Source organism: Rhyacophila brunnea, unplaced genomic scaffold (genome assembly GCF_057557595.1).
Source record: "Rhyacophila brunnea isolate RB1 unplaced genomic scaffold, BYU_Rbru_1.0 scaffold_6, whole genome shotgun sequence".
NCBI lineage: Eukaryota > Metazoa > Arthropoda > Insecta > Trichoptera > Rhyacophilidae > Rhyacophila > Rhyacophila brunnea.
The window spans coordinates 14589582-14611073 of NW_028233276.1; the positions used below are offsets into that span (position 1 = coordinate 14589582).

General features: G+C 35.0%; 1 protein-coding gene across 1 annotated transcript in view; it reads left to right on the forward strand.

Annotated features, from left to right (window-relative positions):
- The first annotated feature begins 2648 nt into the window (after positions 1 to 2648).
- The window catches only part of LOC147065253 (uncharacterized), a 39822-nt gene continuing 20978 nt past the window's right edge, over positions 2649 to 21492 (forward strand). Inside the window, exons 1-10 of the mRNA XM_085956956.1 lie at positions 2649 to 2743; positions 8647 to 8858; positions 10345 to 10508; positions 11160 to 11303; positions 12573 to 12778; positions 13991 to 14234; positions 15310 to 15531; positions 16181 to 16284; positions 17482 to 17650; positions 18368 to 18540. Coding sequence (XP_085813082.1) covers positions 8650 to 8858; positions 10345 to 10508; positions 11160 to 11303; positions 12573 to 12778; positions 13991 to 14234; positions 15310 to 15531; positions 16181 to 16284; positions 17482 to 17650; positions 18368 to 18540 — 1635 coding nt within the window. The 5' untranslated portion in view covers positions 2649 to 2743; positions 8647 to 8649. The remainder of the gene's footprint in view (positions 2744 to 8646; positions 8859 to 10344; positions 10509 to 11159; positions 11304 to 12572; positions 12779 to 13990; positions 14235 to 15309; positions 15532 to 16180; positions 16285 to 17481; positions 17651 to 18367; positions 18541 to 21492) is intronic.

The window sequence follows — 21492 nt, forward strand, 5'->3', positions numbered from 1 at the left end:
CACAATTAATATAGCCACAGGTTTGCAGTTTGCAAATGCATATTATATAAAACGACATAAAAAACAGTCCTATAAAAAGTTGTTTTCAAACCTGTCTGAAAATATGGAGACTAATTTTATAATAAGTACCTCACTTCTATACTATTGTGAAGTGCGCTGGCTATCTCGTGAGCAAAATGAAAAAAAGGGTCAATTCATAATGTTGAAATTTGAGGCAAATTTGTTTAGGAACGATAATGATGTTGTTAAACTTGTCTATTTGGTTGAAATTTTGAAAAAAAATGAGTGAATAAATCCATGCAAGGACTAATGTATTCACTGATTTAAAAAGACAAAGTGAAGGCATTCATAAAAAATTGGAGCTTTGGAAATCAAAATTACAAAAAAATAAGTTCGCCATATTTCCACTTTTAAATGATTTCTGCGCCAGATATATTGAAGCAAACAAAAATCTATTTACTGAGTTCTTGGTTAGTTTGCTAATGCACTTTTCACGTTATTTTATTATAAGTACTAAAAAAAGTGGCTGTGCCGTGCAATTTGATGTGATACCTATATGATGATTGATGTAAGTACTTAAATGATAGCTAATTTAAAAATGAATATAAAGTAGTAAAACCTTGTTTTTTTTTCATTTTTGTATTAGGACATTGTTGGCTATTTAAAAAGGCGTCTGTATTATTTAATGAAATAAAGGGGGGGGGAGGCGCCAAGATTGGATTTTTTAAAAGGGAGGCGTAGTAACATAAAGTTTGGAAACCACTGATAATAAGTAATGAATACTGTAATACGGCCGTAGGTTACCAAACCATTAAACTGCAAGTATTTCAGTTAATATGCACTTCATCATTTTCATATTTCGGCTATTCCTAGAATCAGCAATATAACATCTAATTAAAATGTTATAATTTCCAAAATCGATAGCATTATCCAGTAAATACATATAATTTATAGATATCCGTAAGATTTCATTTTTTCTGACCATTTCCGATCCTAATAGGATCATAAGGGCCTCCACAGAGTAGAGGTTTGTATCAACAGATTTTGTTTTTACGAGAAATGGATGTCAGCCACTTGCTCAACCTAATAGGTACATACACTGACTCACACACAAATAAAAATTGATTTCATTTACCTGTCATAAATTATTATAAATTACTTATAAAAAGACTTATAGGCTAGGTATGTGGACGATAATTAAAATGGTTTTGTAACTAATATATTTGTATTTTCTGACTCAATACCAAAGTGGCATCAAACGCTCGTTTCCATTAGTTTCCTCTATTATCGGCTGTCAATTGCGCATGGAGTGACGTCTTCCATGAAGGGATCACTTTATTTTAATGAAGATTTTCTTGATTTTTTGCATATGCCTTTTAAAATAAAGGACAACTTTACTATTTGTGGACCGACCAAAAAGTCTGCGGACCGGCAGTTGAGGAACACTGATCCAAATTATAATAAATTGACTGCTTTAAAACGTAAAAATACACACAAGCATATTTGTCTAACAATAATCTTGCACCACAGGCGACTTTTTTGCTGTGCATGAAACAAATGTATAAGAAAGGTGACAAAGATGAAGAGATTGTGACTTTGTGTTATTTCTTACCTCAAATGGTTCATTCGAATCACCTTCAATGTATGTTTCGACAATCTGTGATAAATCGCACCGTGAGTGTAAAACCAAGGCATCTGCAATTTTTTCAATTTCGAGATTAAATGCAAAACAACTGCAAAAGTCGTGAACTTGATAATGTAAAAGTGTAGTAACTGAAAGAACATGCAATATAATGTAGATATAAACCAAATATTGTGGTTTTTTTTAGAAACTATTAATTCTCCTAACCAAACGAAGACTTCAAACCCTAATATATCCAAAATATGTCTTTTGCAGATGCCTTGGTTTGGTTTTACACTCACGGTGCGAAATGTTAACGAACCAATAAATTTAAATAAGTACATTTTTTTTTAAATTTTATCTTCTTCTTTTGACCATGTCTGATCCTAATATAGGCCTCCATAGAGTAGACTCGGCGTACGCCCCGGGCAATTTGAATGTTTTGGGGGGCAAAAAGGTCATCTTGAAAATCATCTGAAGACGAAGCATAGCACAAGGATCGCACTAATAATCTTCCGAGTTGTACATGTAACGTAATATACCTACCTACATATTATTTACTTACGAAAGTTAAATTAAAAATGGTACTGCCTACGTGCATTTTTAATTTGAAGGAATTCATTTAGTTCAAAATTAGTTAGGTAAATATAAGATTTTGTTAGGGGGGCATGGAGAAATAAGGTTGGGAAACACCTAATACAGTAGAGGTTTGTATTAACAGATTTTTATTTTTTTTTACGAGAAATGGATGTTAGTCACTTGCTCAACCTATTAGGTCCATACTATGACTCCAAACACAAATTGAAAAACAATATATTGTGTATTTGCCAGACCAAGGACTCGAACCTAGGACCATGACATTATAAGCCGACGCTTATACCGCTCAGCCATCGTGGGCGATCGTTTTATGATTGCGAATACTTATTTTAATTTTAAAAATGACCCATGGATCTCCCCGCTCTTTTTCAATGTGGTTCCGCCAATGTAAATAGGTGTGTACCTAATCAAAATAAACAAACATAGCTTCAGTAGCAACCGAGACCTTGTGATTCTCGTTATACATTGCAATACCGACAAAGTGTAAAAAACATTGTTATTGTGGACATTTAATAGTTAATTATTGTGAGTTATATTTGTTGTTTTAAGGATAAGTTTTCAACAGTGATAAAATTAGTGATGATGAATAAATCATTCAATTGTAAATACGTGATAGTTGATTATAATATTATGCGATTGCGAGGATTAATAATAATAAAATTGTGTTTGTATAATGTACCTATGTATAGCAGTGACGATTCGCTAATATGTACATATTATGGCATATGCAATTGATTGTTTATCTCTAGCTAGATAGATATTCTAAATCCAAGGGCAGGCAACCTATTCAAATTTACACACATAAGAAAAGATAATATGGACTTAAAAATTAGAAATAATAAATAATTAAAAATAAATAACAGCTACCTATCTGCCTAATTAAAGTAGATACGATAGAAATTATAAAAAGTGTGTTATCAGATGATTAATATCAAATAATATTATGCTTGTTCGCAAAAGTGTGTTTTTGTGGTTGCCAACCAACTGCTTCTATCATTTTGTTCATACAACAAAATATTATTATACTTACATAATTCCGCATGATATTTTTGTGTCAGGACACGAAATGGAACGGAACGCACCGGAGCGCCGTTCCGGCTCGTGAAATTTGTAAAATTATCGCTCCGTCCCGTGGAAAAAAATATGTTGACCGTCTGAGCTAGATAGGCCATAGAATAATAAATCTGACACATTTATTTTTATAAAATACACATCTTAATATACAATATCTTCAGAAAATTTGTCGAGCCCTCCGGTTCGTAAAATTTTCCATTTCGAGCGCTGTTTTGTGTGATCACCCAGTTCAACCATTCTTAGAGGCCATCCATAGACTGAAACCGCATGCGGTTTAGAACCGTGTGCCATAACTAAACTTATAATTTCTGTTCATGAAAAAATATTTTCACTGAGTTTGTGAGTGTAAGCGATGGTGCCCATAGAACGCGTCGAGCGGGCGAAGTCCGCGTATGCAGCGTTTATTCATAACCATAATCACACGTCTCGTGCCGCGCATTACCCTTCACCTATGTAATAAGCGGCCCAAGCAGCACAAAATAATTATTATTACAGTGCCTCTCATAACAAAGCAATAAAAATATTATATTATTTCGGGGCTTGTAATTAATATTTACGACGACATTATTCAACCAGCGATAAACTTGACACGCAATAAAATTAAACAATGATTATCTGTTATTAAATAATTGCTTTTCGCCCGTCGATCGACGACGCCTCGAGCAGCGTAATTTTGGTAGCCGTGTTCAATGAATGGACTCCATTGTATTTTCTTTCATTCGTATCGCCGAGAAGCGGTGATTTGCGAAAAAACGATGATTCATGCGGCGGGCGCGTATAATGCGTCGTGAAATCCAGTGGGCGCTGGCGTATTTGATTACGTTGTATTTTCGTTGATTTACGCGCCACTTGTAGAAATTTTGCGCGAGCACCGCACTCGCTGCGTCAATGGGCTTTATGCCTAAGGTGTAAGCGATGGTGCCCACAGAACGCGTCGAGCGGGCGAAGTCGGCGTATTAAGTGTTTATTCATAACCATAATCACACGTCTCTCGCCGCGCATTACCCTTCACCTATGTAATAAGCGGTCCAAGCAGCACAAAACAATTATTTTTACAGCGTCTCTCATAACAAAGAAATAAAAATATTATATTATTTCGGGGCTTGTAATAAATATTCACGACGACATTATTCAACCAGCGAAATAAAGGACATGCAATAAAATTAAACAATGCGTTCTCTGTTATTAAATAATGACTTTTCGCCCGTCGATCGACGAAGCCGTCCAGAGCGTGATTTTGCTCGCTGTGTTCAATGAATGGACTCCATTGTATTTTCTTTCATTCGTATCGCCGAGAAGCGGTGATTCGCGAAAAAACGATGATTCATGCGGCGGGCGCGTATAATGCGTCGCCAAATCCAGTGGGCGCTGGCGTATTTGATTACGTTGTATTTTCGATGATTTACGCGCCACTTGTAGAAATTTTGCGCGAGCGCCGCACTCGCTGCGTCAATGGGCTTTATGCCTAAGTGTATGTTACGAACGGATAAGCTTATAATATAGTTTGTGAAATTATAAGTTATATATTATAAAAAGTTTAATATGACACACGGTTCAAAACACTATTCGGTTTCAGTCTATAGATGGCCTGTAAATCATGATTTTGCTCAGTGTTTTGGTTGTCTATCTACATACCTACAATAATAACATTAGCAGATTATGCAATTCGAATATATTCTATTTTCATAATGTTCAATGCTTGTCTTCTTCTTTTGATTCCGGTCAGTGAATAAATTGATGTAGGTACCTACATCTTCCTTTCCCGGCCAGTTGTATCAGATAGATGTTGAGCAGTGGCGAACCTGTTGAAGATAGGTAGGCTGAGGTCAATGACATTATTAATGGACGACGCACTCAATACAGTAGCTAGCAAGTAAATTCGCATGTATAGGTAGACGTCACGCAATTTGCATTATGCGATATCACGCATCGCGAATTTATAGCAATATGACCTTTATTGTAATGGCGTTAGAGCAGTGTTTCTAATGTCAATGTTCATTTGAGCGAACCCGTTCGAACCGAACCATTCGGCAGATCCAACAAAAAGCATCAGGAATTTATAGCAATATCACCTTTATTGTAATGGCGTTAGAACAGATTATGCCATTCGGCAGACCCGACAATAAAGTGAGTGTCATTTTCTTTTCCAGATGATTCGTCTATATTAATGTCATTGGCTGAGGTAGATAACTGAAAACACGTTCTAGGACAGCCATATTTACAGTAGGTAACCTACTTGAATTTGAATTTTGTTCATCTTCAATATTTTACTCAACAAAAATACCTTTTTATAATAGTGATACAAAAATCAAAAACCGCAATCGAGCTCGGCTAGATAATTGTGCTATCACGAGAGTCGGACGCTCACCACAAAACCACAGGACGAATCCAGCGGTCCGAAACGAATGTATAAGTAGATAATAATATACTTACAAAATAACCTTATTTTGAAACCTAAGTAAATTATAAAAATATTTTTAATTTAGATAATACACACAGTAACCTACTCTTAATTTTTGCTTTACAATTATATTATAATTTATAATATTAAGTAGTTATTTATTTTGTTAGATGTGGGATTGATCCTAGGACCCACAGCTTCAAAGCCAAACACTCCGTCACTAGTCAACCACGGATCGGCGTTGAGGTTTTCAGTGATTTATTTCACCTGGATGACGCAAGTCCTCTGCTTTATTTCTCAGTTTCCTGCTTTTCAAAGAATATTGTGCCAATATAACTTAATAATATTTAGGTATGTCTTATTATATCTTGTATATTAGAGTCTTTCCTGGCGTACAACCCGTTTATTTCATTACTGTCAGTAGTCTTAACCAGCATCACACTTCAAAGACACCAAGTGGACTAACGTTTGTACACAATAAAATATAATAATTATTATAATTATGTAGGCGTATACTTTACTGTATAATGTTTATGAAAAATAATATTTTGCTTAGAAATTTTAAATAAGCAAATAAAAATTGGCCTAATTCTTCAATTAACCAGTTACTCGATGATCGGGTCGGCATGTCAAGTAATGTCCTTGATACCAATTTAAATGACATAGCAAACACTTCAGCAATAGGGGAAGTCCGGGCAAAACGAATATGTTATGCAAATGTGATATAAAATCGAATAAAATATTATAATCATGACCCACTTTTATTATTTAATTATTTGTATTTCGTATTCAATTCATGAATAAGTACGAAAAATAAATTCTCTCAACGCAAATTTAATCACCAAAACCTCGTAATTTATAAAAATTAAAACAATATTTATTGGGCGAGGGGTGATTTGGTCAATACTTTGTTAAAATCAGGATTTGAGTCGTAATATATACAAAATATTTTTTTAAATAGTTTCCAAAGTCTGAATACGACGTGAAAAAATCATGAATCCATCCAACGGAGATTTTAATCAATTCTCCGTAAGATTTAAAGAAGGATCTTGATATAGTTAAAACCAACCAAATTATTATTAAATAATAGCAAAATCTTTAAAAACATTCTGACCATGTCCGATTCTAATAAGATCATAATAATATATGGACCTCCACAGAGTGTAGGTTTGTATTAACCGATCTTGTTTTTACAAGAAATGGATATCAGCCACTTGCTCAACCTATTAAGTCCGTATCTGACTCATACACAAATTGAAAAATAATATGTGTAGGTACTTGCCAAACACAAGATTTGAACCTGGGACCCACGACGCTATAGGCCGACGCTTAAGACGCGCGGCCATCGTGGGTGTACATCATGCGTACATAAAAGGTAACTTTTTTAGCTCCTCCTTCCAAAAAATATACAGTCAAATAAAATTTAATCGGAACTGAATGCCAAAAAGTGTCTGACGAATTCTCGAGAAAGGAAAATCTCTTATTTCCACAAAAAAGATTCGAGAAACGATAAAAACCTTTTTTCATTATTTCTCTAAAAATCTCGAATACGATCACAATTTTCCACTACATACTAATTACTAACATATAATATGAGTACGTCTTCGAGAAATATATCGCTTATATCGTAGTGGCAATAGCACTTTACTCAGACTGTTCACTCTGCCCCGGTTTCCCCTATTCGACAATGCAACAAAGAATAAAACTGATTAATCAATTAGTGGATACATCTTGGAGCCAATACAATAAATCAAACATAACAGTCTCTAAAAATAGGCATATTATTATTACGATACGATATTATTATTCCACGATTATAAAAAAATTTAAATGTCACGTGTACCCTTATATAGGTAACTATTGGAATCAATTAATTAGGTACGATTATTTATTAAAGACGTTACTCACGGTGGACAAGCTGTAATGCAAGCGCTCCATTGATGAGCCAAAAATCCGCGGACAATAAGTCGTCTGATTTATTTATACCCTACTACTGACCAACGGACGACCAACGAATAAGTAAAAATGTCGAGCAATCGTGAAATATTGTGTTATTAACCTACTTACATGTAGATTTACATAAAATAATATGGGAGTGAAGGAAACGCAAATTTTGAATTGTCTTTTAAGAATTTTATAAATTAATCAAAAATTGTGATATTTATATTAATTCCTTCATTCGCAACGCATGACTTGCCTATCTTCACGGGACGTCACAACACACACTTCGAGAACATCAAGGCTGATGGCGCTTTTTTACAGTGGACTGTATAATTTTGAAGATGATGTGGATTCCGGATCTAGGGGTGGGGGCGATTCAACAGAATACCAGACACTGACCTTTATGATGGTTTATGCTCCATGGTCTGGTTGCACTGTCACTCGCGCGGTATTGTTTGTTTAGGTTACTCGGTGCGCGGCACTTGACGATACACTGTTTATGGATGATATTATATGGGTGGGATGAATGATGATGAGTTGTATGATTGATGAGGATAGGTTGTATGAATGATGGAGGCGACGTTCACTCAAACCGTAACAGGCTTAGTGCAACGAAGGTTGAACAGATAGTATGTTTTGAGTTAAGTTTGGAGTCACGCTATAGGTAGGAAGCGACGGTGAAGTAGGTATAACAACTTGCCCACGTCCGCTTGCTGAAAATCATTTTTAACTGAATGTCCTTCGCAATTATGGTCGATTCCTGGCCCGTAATTGCTCATAGTCTGGTCTTGTGACAATAATAAATAAGAGGATTTGAGTAGGGGGGACTAAGTATGAATGCGACCACAATTTGGCTCCACCACCTACTGAACACATTTTTAAACTTTATCGCCACAAATGTTTCAAAGTGTGGTTTTTAGCAACCATTTAATAACTCTCACAGAATTTTGTTATTGTTTGTTTCCGTCAATTGTCACAAAATAAACTGATAAAGCTTTTTCTCAATAAATAGAAAATGGATCTCATCACTCTTGGTCTGGTCGTGTCGGTGTTCTTCGGAGTGTTTTTGGCATATGGTTACTACATCAGCCGCCACTTTGCACGCAATGGAGTTAAGACGCTGCCCTCATTACCATACATCGGCACCATGCTTCAGGTTGTACTGCAGAAGGAGAACTTCAAAGATCTCATTCATAGAACGTACTTGGCGTTTCCTGATCAAAGGTTTGTCACATTAAATAAATTAATAACCCACGCAACATTCGCATGTGCTTCAATGTCCAAGCAGTCTATGATCTGATACGACTGCCTCAAGATAGGGAAATGCATTTTGGACACTTACCTTCGATAGACACGGAAAGGACGATTCGGCACCGAGACAACTGGGCGCCACGCAACGAAAGAAGTTCAAAATAAATATACGTTCGTGAATATATTATATTCAATATTATTATTTATATTTTAATTAGGTATTGACATCTCCGCCCGAGTCGTGAGCGAGAGGAGGCATTCATCTCCTCGCTCAATATTATATGGTGTTTTCGTCTGTGTATGAACTTGGAGTGAACAAATTAAAACACCGCAATTGTAGTCGAAAACGGCGAGGTTTATTTAAACATTATACGGCTTTGATTACATATTATTACAATTTCTTTTATGCAGAGCGAAGTTATTGTTTACTGTTTGGCTGTCTGGAATAATATTCTGCATTCAGTGCATTCTGCCGCCAAAAACAATATTTCCCACCGCGCCATCGCACCGCGTTCCTTTTTCATTTATTCCCCTTCCCCGCTGCAGGCAAGAATGCCCTTCCTCCCCGCATACAAGCATTGTCGATCGCAAACAGACTGAAGGACATTATTTAATTATTAAATTTAGTCAATGACGTGCGGACAAATTTAAAAATTGACTTATAAAAAAAAGAAAAAATGGTTTTAATACTTTTTCCAAATAATGCTTATGATTAATGTATGGGAAAGGCAGGAATTTACATACATTTATACCGAAAATGATTCTACGCATTTTTCCTCGTAATCGACGCACATACTAGGTACTATGAGTCAGCTCAAAAAATGGTTCCGGCCTCTCCTCAGATGAGACATCCCGCAATTGGCGACAATTCGAGGGTGTGACAGTATTCTAATGGATTTAAGTTTTGTACTATTCCAGGCGTTTTTTGTGACACGAGTTTCGCCTTTCGGCATCCGGCAAGAAAACGACTCGAAGGAAAATAGTTCAAAACTTAAATCCATTATAATTTAAATTCAAATTCCACCTACTAGTACCTTCGGTCGATAGTATTATTATTTAAATTATTATTTAATACTTGATGAGAATTTAAATATGCACACGTTAATAATGATTTAATTGTGCATTTGTTTAAGTTCCAACGAGAAGAGAGTTATTTTATTTTTATATAAAGCCTCAGGCATGACAATTTTTCGCAATCCGCAATAAAAAAAACCTTATGTTTATAACAAAATGAATTAAAACTATTAAGTAGTAATAATAAATAAATTGATTAATATTATATCTACTACTTAGTCTATTTCTAATAATGTTTATTTATTTCATTCGACAGTGCGGCGCCCAATTGTCCTGGCGTCCAATTGTCCCATTCCCGATAGACGACGGCACCAACATAATATGAAGATTGTTAACACTGATTGTAATGATGTAAATTACGTTATTAATGTAAACTTTTTAACAGATATGTGGGAGTAAACCAGTTCTACAAACGAATTGTGATGCTCAACGATTTGGACTTGATCAAGCAAGTGACGGTGAAAGATTTCGATCACTTCGTTGATCATTTTGCCACCATTGACGAGACAGCAGATCCACTCTTCGGAAGCAATCTCTTCGCACTTAAAGGCATATATTTCCTAGTAAAATAAAACATACCTACTTAATTCTCAATATTATAAAATTAATTGGTAGTTACTGACCCACCCATTAAGCTCATATCTAAATCAAAACTAGGTATAGGGATGATCAAATAGAAAAAGATACGATATTGATTTTCTCTTCTGAGGAGAAATGCTTTCGATTCCTTTCATTTCGATCACTTTAACCTTAACTTCATATTATATAGACGGATCTCTTTGCTGAATAATTCACCTTGACGGTTGCCTTCGGACGGCATCCATTTAACTTTAGTTAAATATGAAGCAGAGTCAGATAAGTATCTATATATCTTATACTGTTTGTATAAATTTACTGGTCTGCAAACCAAAGATCACAAGTCTCAATTACCTATTAAAATATTTTTTTTTTATCTTTTAATAAATTGTTGTCAACTTTATATATCTATAGGTAAATATTTCACTGTTATTCAAATCCACGTTACGGCTTGATATTAAAAATCAATTAATTTAATCTTTGCTTTACCGTAAGAACACTTTTTCTACTAATATCTATTGCAACCTATTTCATTTCTGTATCCACAGTCTCTGTGTTAACAATATGAAGATGGCTTATTTATGATACTTATATAATTATTAATAATGTATTATTTTTCTGCAGGTCAAAAATGGCGTGACATGAGAGCCACTTTGAGTCCAGCGTTCACCAGTTCCAAGATGAGGAACATGTTTCAATTCGTTGCCGATTGCGGCGAACAAATGACCGACTTCTATTTGAACGAAATGCAAAATCCTGAAAATAAAAGTGAGAAAATAATACAACAGTATAATACTGTTGAACTTTCAACTTTCAAAAAATAATATTCAAAAAATGATTTATTACTCCCATACCAACAGAAAATAGTTAATGCCTTGTAATAATCACTAATTATTCCAAATCTATGGTTTTTTTTTCTATCGTATTTTTATCGTATTTCTAAGTAAGTATTTTGACTTGGTCACTTTTTGCAGTTGGTATGGTCACGATTTACAAGTTTTAAAATACATAAGACCTTAATGCCAAATTTATTTAATAAAAGCGTGTTTAAAAAAATACATTTGTCTAAGCCTGGTCGCACATTGAAATCATCTCACAACACATCTAATTTATCGGTAATTTTTTTGTCATTAACAAAATACGTGTAACTTAATGTTATGGCCGCACAAGGGGGGGCTGATAGGGCTCTAGCCTTGGTGCCCGGGGTTAGGGGGGTGGCCGGCGTTGCGGGTCGACCAGATAAATGAGATTAAAACACATCTAAAATTTGCTCTGAAAGTAGAAAAGTTCGCCTGCGACGCTATTTTACTTCGGGGTTGTTACATTTTTAAAATATATGCTTGGACGATGCAATTTCTGGTTGATGTGTGTTGATACTCAACAACGCCATAATTCGATCCGTAAAAAACCGCTAAAAATACACTGAATTTTATTTGACCTTGATCACCATTTGGAAAACGCCACTGTAGAGCGTCAGACTGCCTTTAACCTTAGCGATAGGTAGGGGGGCCGGCAAAGATCCTGGCCTGGGGGCCGCTTCAGGATATGGAGGCCATGCTTAATGTACTGCTGCATATAGCATCGGTGGGACATTTTTTTGATAGAAAAAACGTCAGCTTGTCGCGTGTAACAAAATTCACTCGACATGGGACGCAACTAGAATAACAAAATGTCGCATTGGCGCATATGCAGAAGCTGTTTTTTCATTCAGCGTGTCGTCACTATCTCGACATGACTTCGCCTATACGCATGGAAGAGAGTTGCAACATTGCGCCCAGTTTTCATTTATGACCACTTCCCAGTCGAAATGATTTTCAGTGAGCGACCGGACTAATTTATCATCATCCTGAATCTATCTAATGCTGGTTGACGTCTTCTCCAAACTAGTTCCAATCCTCTCAGCATCACTGCCATCAGGATCGAATTTACCATAGAGCTAAAGAGGCCAGACAGCTTAGTTTAATAGGTTTAGGTATATAGTTAAGATATTATATACAAATCAATATAAAATAAATTTAAATTTGATTGTTATTTCAGATCGTGGGTGTATTGAAATGGAAATGAAAGACGCCTTCGCGAGATATACAAATGATGTAATCGCCTCCACCGCGTTTGGAATTAAAGTAGATTCACATATCGACAGAAGTAATCAGTTTTATCTTATGGGAAAAGACTCTTCCACCTTCAACGGATTTAGAGCTCTGAAATTCTTCATCATCACTATGTCCCCTACATTTGCGAGAGTAAGCCAATATTTTAATTAACCTATATTACTCGTATGTACGTAATCTCGAGAGACTGGATGTTTTGGGTAGCCTCCAGGGAAGCCGAAGCAGGGGAATAACGTCGGTGCACTGGAGCAACTGAGTGAAGGAGCTTACTAGGGCCCTAGGGGCAGCCTTCATTCTGCTCTGAGAGAAGCAGAGGATCGAGAGGGGTGGAAAGTCTTGATCGGAGAGAACGACCAAGAAGAGAGTACTTAATAATTAACCTCACATAAGGCATTTCAATTTCATGATCCGTTTTATCATCAGCGCGCTATTCTAACATGGCACTTAACTCAAAAATCAATAAAGAGTTGATAAGCATACTGTATCGTATTCAGACAGTTAATTATCCCGGGATGTGAATCATCTGTCGTGATGATTTTTTTAACACAACCGCTCATTACCGTATTAACTAGTTTATAGTCATTATAGTGAGTTAGAGTACAACAATGACACATATTATGGTGCATGTTGCGGAATATCACGTGACGTCACAGTAAGCTGCCGCTATGGGAAAAAAGTGTGTAATGTCGTTTTTCTTGGTGTTTAAAATGTTATCAGACTGCTGCTCCCATCCCGTAGCATATTTTGAACCTTTGTTTAAACGAACATTGTCAGTTGGCAATATCTGCCGAAATCACCAAAACAACAATGAGGTCACCTCACGTTGAGCCGTACTGCATCGACACCTGTATGACGTTTTGAATGTTTTTATCATATTCCACATGTCTAAACTTTTTCGAATCATGTCAAAATCACGTTTTTTTTATTTTTAGAGTTTAGCACTATGTATTTTCTATATGGATGCTGTCTATTATCTATGGGTTGTAGGTTGGGTTCTGTTCAAAATATTATCTATGGATGTCATGTCGCAAGTAATTTTAAAGTACGCACACGTAGAAACTGTTAAAATCAATTGAAATTAGCATGAATAATTAATAATAATTCAAATTACTAATACACTATAGTTGGCACTCTTCATCAGTTTCATTCTTCAGTAAATTTACAGAGATGGTGATCGTTCAAAATATTCGGCAAAATGACGAAACCATCGACTAAATTTGTCGCCGCAACATCGTGACAGTAGGCGACATGTAGGCGACATGCACTTCAATTTGATCACAACTTTAATCACATGTGAAGTATTGCTACGGTGCAACACTGAATAAATGTAATGGTTGCTTTCAGATATTTGGCTTGAAGATATTCAGCGATATCCTTTGTAATTTCTTTCGAAATTTGGTAGCGGACAATATGAAGGCGAGAGAAGACGGCAAGGTATGGAGGCCTGACATGATCCAACTTCTTATGGAAGCCAAGAAAGGGTCACTCAAGCACGATCAGGAATCCGATGCAAAAGGACCCGACGCCAAAGAAGCAGGCTTTGCTACCGTTGAAGAATCTGCAGTTGGGAAGCAAACCATTAAAAGACGTATGTTATTCTAGATCAAATCTGATTCAGTAACTTATATCATAATTTTAAGGCCATATGCATAGTAATATACCTAAGTGACTCTTAACTTATGCAGCCGAAATCGGGTGATCAGTGACAATTATCGGTATACTTAGCGACAATATTGATAAAAGCAAGTGAGAGCTGTTAAAATAATCAACCACAGTAACTTCTCGATATACGACGGTGTTCCATTCCATAACTATGGACGTAAGTCAAAATTTATACAAAAAAAATATTTATAACAGTCAAGGTTAGTGAATGTAGCGTTGTACCGCAACCTTGTTGTCTGCGTCTATATTTAAAAATAAAGTAATTGCCTTATTAATTTGGCTAAAAATATAGACATTTCTTTCAGCACATGAACTCCATTACATTTTTTCTGCGGCTCGCTGTTCTTCAAGCTTAATCAGGTCATGATTTGTGAATTATTCCTCCATAACAGTTTCCAAAAGTTGTTTTACATCTTCATTGTCAACTTCATCATTAACCACCTCTTCTATATCCTCTTCTCTAATAAAGCTTATTATTTATTGACGAAGAACGAAGAATTTTTCATTTACATAAATAATTTGTATTGTTTTCGTTTCTCAGTTAGTATTCAGGCGCGTATAACTTAATAACCAAAGTGACACACACCAGCCTTATTTAATGACATGGTGTCTCCGTTTTTTGTGTTATTAACAGGGTATTCAGAAATAATTGAAACTGAAATGCCTAATGGGTAAGGAGTAGCAGGTAACCGATCTCGAGTAAGGAAGAATTCGGGATAAACTTAAACACGTGTCAAAAATACGTCATATTATGTCGAAAACTGACAAATGCTCTCGGTTTATGCATTGACGCTCATTTAATATTTGTGTATTACATACACTATTGCACCTGCATAATGCGTGTTTCATTTTCGTAGGACACTCACACATTCAAAACCCTGCTTCAAAATGTAGCTTATTGAATATAGCCTATCGGAATTCTATTTATTATCTGTTCTGTGGTTATTATCAAACTGTTACCATATTATTATGAATATTATATTTAATATTGTTCTATACAGAATGGACAGATGACGATATTGTGAGCCAAGCTATACTGTTCTTCTTAGCGGGTTCCGATACGTCTTCCACCATGTTGTGTTTCTTGGCACACGAACTTACTGTCCACCCCGAAATCCAAGAAAGGCTGCAGGAGGAGATCGATGAAATAGTTGCCAAAAACAACGGGAAGGTCAACTACAACGATTTACAAAGCATGAAGTATATGGACATGGTTGTGTCAGGTAAATATAATAATACCTATCAGGGAGATATTTCTTGTCATGTTAGGGATAATACTTACTGTCAGCAGTAAATCCATGCACGTGTAAACGGGGTATTAGGCCGAAAGACAGTAGTGTCGTAGCAGCAGCAAAAGAATCATAGAAACATCCAGGATTTGAGAAATCACATCTTAAATATACTTATTGTGATCTCATCTGGAGTCGAACCCGATTTTTTTGGATAAGAAGCCAATACCTCACGCATATCACAACAAAGACCGAACATGACATGAAACATTATAAATAAAAACAATAAACACGATGTTCACAGTAAACGACGTGTCTAGTAAAAGTGCCTCTCTTAAGTGGAATTAAAATGTTCTCGAGTTGCATGTAAATTCATTAATCGTTGGATTTGTATTACTTTTCTCTGTTAATTTAAACTTAAAATATGATGCGAAACCGAAGTGTCACAATGTCTAAAGCATTAGTGATCTAATGGGACTAGTCAGGGAAAGGAAATGTACTATGATTTGTACCTACTAAGGCCAATCTTATATAGGAAACAGTACCAAGACGAGAAGAATTGGTACTTTTTTAAAAAACGTACTTTTTTCAATTAAAAATTGATTCAATAGTGTGATTTTATTTTTAGATTAATTTATTTCAGAAACATTGAGGCTGTGGCCACCAGCTGTTGCTATGGACCGTAAATGCCTTAAGTCATACACGCTTCCTCCACCAACTGATTCCGAGGACCAGAAGGGATACAAGGTAATATTTTCAATCATTTGTTGATGCCATGACATCAAAGTTACGATAAAATCAAATAACATCTAATTATTCAGTATCAACCAATTGCTTGACAAAAATACGTTAAATACTAAATTATATAAATAATTGACAATTACTTCACCATACCTCGTTGCTTCTACAACGGCACACTACTTTGGTCCTTGCGCCTAGACTGTTCATGCAATGAATATTTGATCCATGATCTGTCACTTCCAAAAGTAACTGTCGTCTGCGAGCAGTCTAAGCGAAGCAAATGGGCTTCAAAATGGTGGAAGTGCGAGTAATACAAATTTTCCGAGGAATAATAATTCTTAGCCACATTTTTCACAAACACGTTTGGTCTTTACACTGGACGAAACATTTACAGCTACCACGAAATGCGGAAAATCTACTATCTAGATATATTAAATAGCGATTAACTTCAACTTATTGTGCAGAGAGAGGTAAAAGTCTGTAGAGACGCAGGAAGAAAGACATTATCTTTTATATACGAGCGGACGTCTCTTGGCTTATCCCTCGGTCCCGTTGTCAAAAATCTGCTGATATGAAAAATTTTAAGTAAGCTCATCTTACATAACGACGGCGGGCAGTATAGATGCAGTATAATTATTATTATGTTCATAAATAGCAAATTTCACACGGATGTTGCGGTTTTAAAAGGGTACACATTATCCTAGCGTTTACTGCTATAATTATGGGTATATTTATAAGTTGTATTCATTTATTTTTCCGTTTATTTTGATATTATGTCATGTCGGAAGGTAGTGAAACTTGTATTGATAATTTGCAATATTTCACAGAAAGCCAGAAAGAAATTAGGTGCCTAGGTACTTACATTATACTATAATTGTTATATCTGACATATAGGTGGTTCAAGGTGTCGATAATACAAATTTGTATTAATTTATTTGTGATCTGTTTTATATTACTAATCAAATACATTACAGTAGGAACTGTGGTTGACTGTCAGATTCTAAAGTCGCCAGTAGCGAGTTCGAACCCTGCTTCTGGCAAATTTACATCTTGCCAATGTGTGTTTGAATCCAGAGTATGGACCCGGTGCTTTGTGTAATGAATGACTTACAACGAACGATTTCTCGTTTTCCTTTAATAAACCTTTTCGGAAGGTGACTAAGATCCTTATCAAATTGTAGAGTAAATTTATTATTATTACAGATCCCAGTAGGCGAAGGCGTTTGGATTCCTGTTTGGGGAATCCACCACAACGAAAAGTATTACCCCGACCCAGAGAAGTTTGACCCTGAGAGATTTTCTGATGAGAACAAAGGATCCATTCAACCGTTTACATATATACCGTTTGGACTAGGTCCCAGGAATTGTATAGGTGAGTGAAATTTAAATTTTTGAACAATTTTGTAATTGAATAGAGCGGCATTTATTACATAGTTTGAAATAAAACTTCAGAGCTGACTATTTTAGCATATCAAAAGCGCTGCATAACTTGTCCAAATATTTCATTGACCACAAATAACGACGCTTTTATCACATGAGGAAATCATATACAGGATAGCCCCTTATCCCTTCCTTAAGGTTATCCTTACGCCGATATAAATAAAAAGGATTTCAAGTTATACACATTTATATTTTTATAAAAATCTGTGTTTTTTAAAATAAATATAAAAGATATTAAAACTATGAATTAGTCAAAAATCTACACCTCCGAAAAAACGAACACTTAATAAACTAAATTTTAATAATAAATATGACCATAAATATAATGTAATAATAAATACGTAACAAATTCACATTTTTTTTACAATTATTGTAAGTTTAAATCTTTTTTATGTTTTCAGATACATATTTATTAATTAATACAGTTGAAATTGTAAACTATCAAAAAAATGTGTCAAATTGCAAGCTTCGTATTTTTCCACTACCTGCCTCTGCTGGTATGCCTTTCCCCTCATGTCACTCATTTCCCATGACTAATAGGTATATATTGTTTACTTAGGTATTACAAAATTATATTCTAGCCTCGTCATGACATGTGTTTATTTTAGATAAAGAGATCTTTGGGTAAATAATCCTCAATTTGTTTCAGGTTCGCGCTTCGCCCTGATGCAGATCAAGGCTGTGACATTCCATCTTTTGGCAAAATTTGAATTCACTGTTATCGCTAAAACATCGATTCCTTTGGTGTTGGCTAAAAATACTCTGAATATGACTCCTGTTAATGGATTCTGGATCGGATTGAAACCGAGAATTAAGACAAACGTGTAAAATATGTAAAATCTAATGTGTCAAAATAATTAATAAACCTGCCAATGACCGAATAATATCTACTTTCTTATGTCTGATAATATGTGAATTTAAACAGATAGCATTTTTTTTAATTTGTCCACAATTAATAATGGAGGCATGTTATTATAAATATAACGGCCATGTCCAATGCGTCGATCGCGGGATGAATGTTGGTCAATCGCACCATCGGGTCTATTCTATACAAGGCCGCTAAAGTGATAAAGTTACAGTATTTATTACATACATTATGTATTGAGCTATTAAAATTGTTACAATACGCAAGCCGTCTCATCAGTTACAACTGTCTCTCTCTCGCTCTCGCTCTAAATTTTACCACAGCCAGGAGACGCACTGTTAAAACACTTTTGCTTGTAGCGCTAAGGATGGTTTCCAATCCTGTGGGTCTATTCTATGCTTATCGACCGCTAAAGTGATAAAGTGATAAATATTATCAAACTTAGGGTAGGTTTGTATCAAAATATTATCACTTATTGTAACAATTACATGAAGTTGATTTTTATTGTTGCAATAAGTGCTATATTTTAACAGCACCTATCTTGCTGCTGTTAAAATATCGCACTTATTGCAACAATAAAAACCAGCTTCGTGTAATTGTTACAATAAGTGCTAATATTTTGATACAAACCTACCCTAAGTTTGATACTATTTATCAATTTAGTGTTCAATAAGTGTAGAATAGACCCACATGTGTCCTAATAAATTTGACTTTACATGCGCCTGCCAATTACCTACGTGGTCGCAGCCATGATTTATTCTGGATCGGAACCGTTTCCTCGTGTCAAGCCTATCAGGCACCATTAGTGAGGGTGCAAGATTAGTAAATGCGCTCCCTTAAGACATAGACATTTTCAGTGATGTACTTACTTTGAATTTTGTTTTTGAAACTTTATTTTTCTGTGTAAAATTGTATGTTTTTTTGTTTTTAAAATTTTATTTTTCTGTATTAAATTGTACTTAAGTATGGTTTGATTTAATTTGTTTTTCTGTTATTATTATTATTATAATATATATTGTAATATTTTTTATAATGTAAATCTCATGTTGTGTACGTCTTAAATTTAGATTTGTTATGTCCACAATGTTTTGTATTCTTAAATAAACAAAAGATGGCACTTATTGCAACAATACCAACCAACTTATTGTATTTTTTACAATGAGTGCTAATAACTCCATACAAACCTACCCTAGTAAGCCGTAAATACTATCATTTTATCACTTTAGCGGCCTTGCGTATTGAATATACCCGCAGATATCCGTACGAGTAGACAGAGTTCAGTTGTAATAATATGATTTCAATATGATTTTGAAGGATAAGCATTAACCATTCCTATTTTTATTTACATGAAGCTGGACTTGCCTGATATTATATAACAACCTAAGGCCATGCATTAGTTGAGACACGGTCTAAAAAGATCGTCGCTAGGCGATGCGCGGTTTGCGGGTCGCGGGTGCAAATGAGGCATGTCAAACCAAATATTATTTGTCTTATAAATCCAACATGTGTCCATTTAATGTTCTGTTTATTGTTTTATCAGTGACAATAATAATATATTCATTGACATGTTTTCTTTTTAAAGTAAATGGGTAACGCTTTAAGTCATCTTTACACGATTTAGGAATTATTACGGCCGTCGCCATCACGAAGCAAAATGACGTCCTTCCAACTCTACATGCTCTCTCAGAATGGGAGCGAGTGCAAAATTTCGTCGCGCTTATGGTAGAAAATTATTTGGCGTTTCACTGATGAATCACCTTAACAATGAAATAAAAGTTCTGCGATATTGATGTAATATTATTATTATTTTATAGCAGGCATAACTTCGAAAAGAGGCCCATTGATTAGACATCCCTATATAGACAGATGGGGATTTAACTCTATATAGGTCTATACAGCGGCGTAAAAGGAGACCTATAAATTAATGGCGCTGCCCATTGACTGGGCATCGCAAGCACTGTGTTGATTTAACCCATTGCAGACAGATTTAATTTTTCAGGATCATTTAAAAAGGCACACTGATTACTAAAATTGATATAACTCATGTATTATTCATTCAATTCAAATAAATCTTTTAAATAGTTATAGGTTTTAAATTTTTCTATTAAGTATTTACATATTAAGTAAACTTTGTGTATAAGTGGAATGAAAAAAACATGTCAAATATACTTTTTTGGTTTTTTTTAGCCTTTTTTTTATACAAATTGACATAGATAAAAAGCAGCGCTCGAAATGGAAAAGTTTACGAACCGGAGCGCTCGACAAATTTTCTGAAGATATTTACATAGTCATCAAATCGTATGTGTATTTTATGAAAATAAGTGTGTCAGATTTTCAATTCTATGGCCTATCTAGCTCAGACGGTCAACATATTTTTTTCACGAGACGGAGCGATAATTTTACAAATTTCACGAGCCGGAACGGCGCTCCGGTGCGTTCCGTTCCATTTCGAGCCCTGATAAAAAGTCTATAATATAAGTAAATAATAAAAGAAAGATAAACTAAAACTGGAGCTAAATATAATACTCTTTAAGATATTTAGAAAATGGAGGGCCATTTTATGTTTATTACTGTCTCAAACACCTCATACCTAGTGAACTGATCATTATTTTGACAAATTTAAATAAAAATAGATTTTATAAATCAAATATGTCTTAAAAAATATATTGGACCGTATATAACTAATAACTAATATCATAAAATTATAGCTACATATATTATTAAGTAATTTCAACTTTAAAAAAATCAAAATATGATTAAAAAAAATTTTTTTCATCATGTCCTGCATCCTGTAACACCGGCGCCGATAGGGCGCGATGGAAACTCTATATAGGTCTATATAGCGGCGTAAAAGGAGACCTATATCATCGCAAGCACTGTGTTGATTTAACTCTATGTTGACTCCGAAA